Consider the following 8,609-nt stretch of genomic DNA (forward strand, 5'->3'; position numbering starts at 1 on the left):
CTCTTTCTCTCTCATTCCATCACTCTATCACCAGCATGTTATTATAGTGATCACTTGAAATTCTATTTAGCAGAAAATACTGTGTTGACAAGGTATAAAATAGTTATATCAATCTTATTGCCGTGGACTTAAATTGTGTTGTGATTAATTAATGCCATTTAAATCCAGTATGTGTTGTGAGTTATAATTGATGTAGAGTTTTCGCCTGGGCCGTAAGTAGACACAGCCTACAATATAACAGAAAATACCAGAAATCCATAACTCGTTATTATAAACAAAATATTTAATTCACTCACTATGTCTATATATGTATATATTATTGTATTTTATGTATGCCTTCCAAATGAATGAATTACATAACGTGAAATACATTTACAAAAGTGCTATCGCTACTACTACTACTACTACTACTACTACTACTACTCTACTACTACTACTACTACTACTACTACTACTACTACTACTAACTACTACTAAAACAACAACAACAACAACAACAACAACAACAACAACAACAACAACAACTACTACTACTACTACTACTACTATTACTACTACTATAAACTACTACTACTACTACATAAATAGTAGAACAAATAATATATAAACAGTCAGTTTACAATACGGAGTGTAACCGCCCAAAGTTAACAGAAAAGAAAGCCCATTGAAGACACAGTCAGAGAGCAAAAATAATATATTCCCTGGCAGACTGGCTGGTAACGGAAAGAAACAACAACGCCGTCAGAGAAGCAGAAACAAAATGAGAGGAGTGGGGAGCCATGACCGTGAACGCTACCAAACACGACACAAGATGAAGATGATGATGATGATGATGATGATGATGATGATGATGATGATGATGACGACGACGACGATGATGATTGATGATGAGATGATGATGATGATGATGATGATGATGATGATTGATTATTTGTGATGATGTGATGATGATGATGATGATGATGATGATGATGATGATGATGATGATGATGATGAAGACAATAAAAATAGGAGTTTGTCTACCTTTCCATGGAATATTTCGTTAATGGTCATCAGGCTGTATCCTGGATTGTTCTCGTCGTTTCCATTCGTGTGGTGAGATGAATGTTCATTCGAGCTGTCATCTGTTGTAAAAATAAATAAGAGAGAAAATTCATCAGAGCCGTGAGGCCCATGTGGCCGTTTTGTGACGGTGGTAACATTTAAGTTCGGGAAGTTTCAGAAACAAAATCATTCTTTTCGACGAAGGCGTTAATTCTAATGGCACATTTAGGACGATCAGTTGATTTATCCACGATCTGACGGATATCCATAATCTGTAGGCAAAGTGACAACATCTCATGAAAACTGAGCGTGTAAACGAGAATTTGATTGATGTCGACTGAAAACTGTCAGACATCAGTTAATTTTTTCGTTAACTTTCTCCTTACCATCGATAGGAAAATCGTTACATTCGTTTACGATACAACCAACCATTTTTCTGACTCAGATTTGTTTTAAAAAAAAATAAATTACAATATTTAAAGATAAGGTATTGATATTTTACAAGAACTTAATGCTGTTTTTGTAAAGCTTGTTTTGATATACAAAATAATAATAATAATGATAATAATAATAATAATAATAATAATAATAATAATAATAATATAATAATAATAATAATAAATAATAAATATAATAATAATAATAATAATAATAAAATAATAATAATAATAATAATAATAATAATAATAATAATAATAATATAATAGTAGTAGTAGTAGTAGTAGTATTAGTAGTAGTAGTAGTAGTAGTAGTAGTAGTAGTAGTATAGATAGTATAGTAGTAGTAGTAGTGGTAGTAGTAGTAAGTAGTAGTAGTAGTAGTAGTAGTAGTAGTAGTAGTAGTAGTAGTAGTAGTAGTAGTTGTTGTTGTTGTTGTTGTAGTACTAGTAATAATAATAATAATAAAATAATATAATAATAATAATAATAAATAATAATAATAATAATAATAATAATAAAATAATAGTAGTAGCATTAGTAAGCCTCGCGGTCCGAATGGCACTTTCTGAGAGTTGTGTGATTCAGTCATGGTCGATTAGTATAGCTGCTCTCTTAATTGTTCCATTAATCACGGTCCTGGTTGAGATCTGTTGTGCTTTAGTACGGAGGGCATTGCAGTATTTATTAGTTCTTTAGGGATTTATCGGCCTCATCTGAATCCAGAAATTTCTGATGTGTAGATAGATCCTGGTCCAGGGTCGTTACTATGATGTTGGTGTCTCCTATAATTTGTTTGTTATTATAACTGTGACTGAATGTGCAAAGACGGCACAGGGCAGATCCTTATTTGTGACTGAATGTGTAAAGATGGCACAGGACAGATCCTTACTTGTACTGATGTGTAAAGATGGCACGGGCAGATCCATATTTGTGACTGAATGTTTAAAGATGACACAGGGTAGATCCTTATTTGTGACTGACTGTGTAAAGATGGCACAGGACAGATCCTTATTTGTGACTGAATGTGGAAGGATGGCAAAGGACAGATCCTTATTTGTGACTGAATGTGGAGGATGCAAAGGACAGATCCATATTGTGACTGAATGTGGAAGGATGGCAAAGGACAGATCCATATTTGTGACTGAATGTTTAAAGATGACACAGGCAGATCCATATTTGTGACTGAATGTTTAAAAGATGACACAGGGTAGATCCTTATTTGTGAACTGAATGTGGAAGGATGGCAAAGGCAGATCCTTATTTGTGACTGAATAAGTACGAGGGCACAGGACAATCTATATTTGGGGACTGAATGTTTAAAGATGACACAGGGCAGATCCATTTTTGTGACTGAATGTTTAAAGATGACACAGGGTAGATCCTTATTTGTGACTGACTGTGTAAAGATGGCACAGGACAGATCCTTATTTGTGACTGAATAAGTAAAGATGGCACAGGACAGTTCCATATTTGGACTGAATGTTTAAAGATGACACAGGGCAGATCCATATTTGTGACTGAATGTTTAATTATGACACAGGGTAGATCCTTATTTGTGACTGAATGTGCAAAGACGGCACAGGCAGATCCTTATTGTGACTGAATTTTGTAAAGATGGCACAGGACATTCCTTACTTGTTACTGAAGTGTTAAGATGGCACAGGGCAATCCATATTTGTGACTGAATGTTTAAAGATGACACAGGGTAGATCCTTATTTGTGACTGACTGTGTAAAGATGACACAGGACAAATCCTTATTTGTGACTGAATGTGAAGGATGGAAAAGGGACCAAACCCTTTAAATTTGTGACTGAATGGGGAAGGATGGCAAAGGAAGATCCATATTTGTGACTGAATGTGGAAGGATGGAAAGGACATATCCTTATTTGTGACTGAATGTGGAAGGATGGCAAAGGACAGATCCATATTTGTGACTGAATGTGGAAGGATGGCAAAGGACAGATCCTTATTTCGGTTTGAGTTGCGGAGGACAAGACCAGGAGGGAAAAAAAATTAAAATTCCCTTTATTCAACTCTGAGGGGAAATTTCTCTTCAGGGTCTATTCCAAGGTAAGATTGGAATAATCCAGGCGCCAGCCGCAGTGTATCACCACAAAATGAACTAGGGGAGTTGACTTTTTGCTCAAAGCCACACAGCGATGTCGGTAGTCGAAATCAGTACCTTTCGGGTACGAAGCAAAGACCGTGTCGCTGAGCCACGGTGCCCATATACTTGTTTAACCATGGTAAAAAAAGTTGAGCTTTTATATAGCGCAATATCCACTAAACGTGCTCAAAGCGCTTTACAAAGCCAGCAGCAACACGTATCATAAAGATCGAGACATGATGCCTGTGAGGCGATAATACATTTTTTTTCCGACAGAGACAACAGCTGTTAACGACCAGGTACTAATTTTACACCTGAGTACGGTGAGAGTATGTGAGTAGAGAGCCGTTTCCAATGACTCTACTATGCGCCAAGCAAGGCTCGAACCCATGACCTTCCGATCCGAAAGCGTGTGTCAAACCACAAGACCCCATAGCCACACAGGGGGATAGAAAAGATAAGGAGAGAGAGACAAATTCCAAACCTTCAGTTAGGTGATCGTTCCTGAAGTAGAACTTTCCATTCAAAACTGCATCTCTGTGACCAGCCGTCTTCATGTTTTCGTCCAACTGTTTTGTTTTTTGAGGCGGTTGGGCGGGGGTGGGGGGGGGGGGTGGAGGGGGGGGGGATTATACAGCAAAGTAGAAAACGGTAGGGGCTGCCTGAAGCCGGCGATCGTGAAAAACTAACGAAAGAGTGAAAATGGAGAGGCTTCGTATGGAAACAAAACAGACAATGGACGTTTCGGGTACAAACTCTTCGTCAGCGCAACAATACACAAATTAACGTGGAAAACAAATAAAATAAAATGCAAAATAACTTGATCGTCTGTACTCAATTGTAGTTGCAGTAATTAGTGTATTGTTGTGCTGACGAAGGTTTGTACCCGAAACGTCCATTGTCTGATATGTTCCCATACGAAGCCTCTCCATTTTCACTCTTTCGTGAATATACAGTAAAGAGATGTACAATAATAGTTCACTTAATATATTAAAATTTATCTACAGAATGAATTTGACAGCTTCAAAGAAAGTACAAAATACCAAACACGGAACGTTTCGGCTCAAATCCCATCTTCAGCCGACATTAAAAAAAAGTAGATCGTTTTCTATATAAATATCTTGGAATGTTTAAGCATTTCATTGATCCTGTGCGCTTAGCTAAAAAAAAACTCACAACAATGGCCAGCCGGTGTAACGTACCGACACAACCAAACTATGTGTAAAACCTTTAAACGTTTGTAGTCTGATTAATTGACATGAGTGAAAAGTAATAATAAAAATGGCTGGCTAAAAACAACAACAAAAAGCTGAGTGACGTCAATTTCGTTCCTCTGATAGTATATTTGAATGGCTTTTACTTTGAACAATATCCCTGACATAATTTTTTTCGTAATATTTATTTCCGTGGCTTACTGCAAGAAAATGAAATATTATCTTTTAGGTTTCTCTTTGTTGTAGGCTTCAAATGAAACACGAGCTTTTCCTCTCCTCCGTTCCTTCCTTCCTTCCTTCCGTCCTTCTTCTTCTTCTTCTTATTCTTCTTCTTCTTTTTTTCTTCTTCTTCTTCTTCTTCTTCTTTCTTCTTCTTCTTCTTCTTCTTCTTCTTCTTCTTCTCTCATCCTCTTCTTTTTCTCTCTCCTCTTCTCCTCTCATCCTCCCCCTCTCCTCCCTTCTTCTTCTTCTTCTTCTTCTTTCTTCTTCTTCTTCTTCTTCTTCTTCTCTTTCTTCTTCTCTTCTTCTTCTCTTCTTCTTCTTCTTCTTCTTCTTCCTCCACCTCCTCTTCTTTTGCTTTTTCTCCTCCCTCCCTCCTTTTTCCCCCCCCCCCCCCCCCCCCCCCTCCCTCTCTCATTCCTTCATCAACAATACAACACAACACAGCAACCTTTGAAATGGGGACCAGCATGTTGATTTGTAAGGTCAGGATGACCCGCGTGACGAGGGCCATGAATACAGAATAGGCAGCATTTTCAAATCTGTCAGTTGAACCTACAATGCATGTATATAGAAAACATGAATGGTCACATCATTTACATATTTAAAAAAAATTATACGACGCGTTTTATATTGCAAGACTGGAACACACCAAACTGTAGTTGTTATTGTTGTTTTTGTTGTTGTTGTTGTTGTTTGTTGCTGCTGATGTTGTTGTTTGTTGTTGTTCTCTTCTTCTTCTTCTCTTCTTCTTCTTCTTATTATTATTATTATTATTAACTATCATCATCATCATCATCATCATCATCATCATCATCATTATTATTATTATTATTATTATTATTATTATTATTATTATTATTATTTATATATTATTACAACGATCAAATAAAGAGAAAGAAGAATGATGATGATTATGATGATGATGATGATGTGATGATGATGATGATGATGATGATGATGATGATGTTGATGTTATCTATACCAACCTCCATTGGTCTGAATTCTACTCGCCATCCAATATTTGAATTAGCTGAGGGGTTTGAACCTCATCGTGTTTTCCCAATTGGTCGAGTTGATATTCTGATAGAGGGGGGTGGGGGGGGGGGGGACAAAAAAGGAGAACGTTAGTCGAAACCTATTGGTACTTATTCACACCTGAGTCTCTTTAAGGTCCACTTCAAAAGGAAGATTGGAATATTCCAGGCGTTAGCCGCATTGCAGCATTTAGGAATAAACCCCATCCATCTATCTGTATATTTGTCTATCTTTCTCTCTACTTCGCTATCTTTCTATTCCATACATCTGTCTGTCCATTCAATTATCCTTAAACGTAACAGCTCCAATCCTTTCAATGACTTTGTTCTTGAGCCTTTAATTAAGCTTTTATATAGCGCAATATCCACTAAACGTGCTCAAAGCGCTTTACAGGGGGTCCCTGATCAACAGCAACACGTAACATGTAGAACGAGACATGACGCCTGTTAGGCATATACAATTTTTCGTAGACAACGCTGTTAACGGCCAGGTACTAATTCTACACCTGATTACGTAGAGAATGTGAGTAAAGAGCCCTTTTCCCCAAGACTCAACAATGCGCCAAGCGAGGCTCGAACCCAGGACCATTCCGATCAGCAAGCGAGTGTGATACCACAAGACCCCATAACCGCACATTGGTATATTTAATGATGGTATATTTAATGATGGTATATTTAATGATGATCTAGACAGGGCGTGATAAATATTGACTCGAGGGTAAAATATTATTTGACAAATGGTTGACAATTATTGTGATGAACTTGTTATTACCCGTCCTTGGAAAAGGGGCAGATAATTCATGAGTTAATGTTTGTGTTCGCAATGGGCATGATCTATATTAACTTTCCATGTGCTCGAAGTCATTGGTCACATTGCAAAATGTGCTCAAAGTGACCCACATAGTGAAAAGTGTTCACAGGCTTTTTAAATATCTAATATCACTATTGGTCATTTGATTCAACTTGACACACGAGTATGTCTATAGATAGTATGCAGATGACGTCACTCAGGCCTTTGTTATTGTTTTTGCCATCCGCGTTTGTGAGTTGTTCTCACTAAACTGTATTAACCAGACTATAAAAGTTCATGGTAGCACAGAGTTTGTGTGTTGGTCCGTTATACTTCCGGATGGCAATGTTGTGAACTCCTTGGCCAAGCGCATTCTATCTATAATGTTTGTAAATAAGCAGTGTGTTTACATTTGTTAAGAAATATCCAATCGTTGGGCAGGCAACACAATTTTGTGATTGATGACCTGGTTGGACGAAAACATGAATATAGATCGCTCCCATTGAAAATTATGAATCTATCCTACTTAATGAGTAAATATTCAAAATTGTGAGATCGGCTAACAGGCGTCACCTCTTGCTCTACATGTTGCTTGTTGCTGTTGCTTTGTAAAGCACTTTGAACACGTTTATTGGATATTGCCCTATACAAAAGCTCAAGTTTGTGTGTGTAGTGTATGTGTGTTAGTGTGTGTGTGTAGTGTTGTGTTGTAGTGTATATGTAGTGTGTGTGTAGTGTGCGTGTGTATTGTGTGTGTAGTGTGTAGTGTGTGTAATGTGTGTGTGTAGTGTGCGTGTGTAGTGTGTGTGTGTAGTGTGTATTGAGTGTGTAGTGTTGGTGTAGTGTGTAGTGTGTGTGTGTGTGTAGTGTGTGTGTAGTGTATATGTAGTGTGTGTAGTGTGCGTGTGTATGTGTGTGTAGTGTGTAGTGTGTGTGTATTGTGTGTGTAGTGTTTGTGTGTAGTGTGTGTGTGTAGTGTGTAGTGTGTGTGGTAGTGTGTGTTTGTGGGCATTGTGTGTACTTATTCCTTTTGAGTTAGTGTTTTTCTTTTTAAAAAAATTTTTATATTGCTAGATTATGACATTTTGTAACCCCTGAAATTTTCGGTGAGGAAGAGTTTGAAAGTAAAAACCATTGGTCAGAAAACCTCACCTCAAAGTGGTCCGTATCAACCTCATCGTCTTGGTGTAGATTTTCCTCAAACATGGACACGGAGTCTCGAATGAATATATGAGCCATGTGCTGGGCGATCGTCTTTGGACATCTGATGACACAATAGAAATAAATAAATTGATAAATAAATAAATATATGGTTAAATAATCTTTTAAAAAAAATGAAAATCAATAAACTTTCATCCCTATCTGAAAAAGGGTGGGTGGGACAGTGTTAAAATGTTGATAGCGGCAGAAGACACCTGTACAAAATTTATATCTCGAAAATTGTGTTTGAGTTTAAAAAATGCAGCAATAAACATACAATAAAATATGTCATTGCCTCTCCGTCCCTGGCTGTCCCGATAGCTCAGTTGGTAGAGCACTCGCTTCACACGCAAAGGACAGAGATCAATCCCTGGTGCGGTCGATTATTTTTTTCTTTGACCCCTCTGTCTATCCAGCAGTGATTGGGTAGCTGGGTGTTAGATTTGGCGGAAAGTAGGTACTTTGCGATAGACTAGCGTAAAAGCCAAGAGTGACAAGGAATTGCTATTGTCCGTTTTAACGCAAATAAAACGGGGGTTTCCCGATTGGTCCCCCCA

General features: G+C 37.5%; 1 protein-coding gene across 1 annotated transcript; it reads right to left on the reverse strand.

Moving 5' to 3' along the window:
- Positions 1–1,023: 1,023 nt before the first annotated feature.
- On the reverse strand, positions 1,024–6,042 carry LOC144961457 (glutamate--cysteine ligase catalytic subunit-like; the record flags this gene model as incomplete). The annotated part of the gene is made up of 4 exons (XM_078894641.1): positions 6,015–6,042; positions 5,477–5,580; positions 4,077–4,161; positions 1,024–1,124 (listed from the first exon to the last, which is right to left on the reverse strand). Coding segments are annotated over exons 1-4 (318 nt in total), but the record flags the coding sequence as incomplete, so codon positions are not given.
- Between the last annotated feature and the right edge of the window lie 2,567 nt (positions 6,043–8,609).

This window comes from Berghia stephanieae, unplaced genomic scaffold, assembly GCF_034508935.2.
Source record: "Berghia stephanieae isolate SIO BIC M18660-M18661 unplaced genomic scaffold, UCSD_Bste_1.3 scaffold2510, whole genome shotgun sequence".
Lineage (NCBI taxonomy): Eukaryota > Metazoa > Mollusca > Gastropoda > Nudibranchia > Aeolidiidae > Berghia > Berghia stephanieae.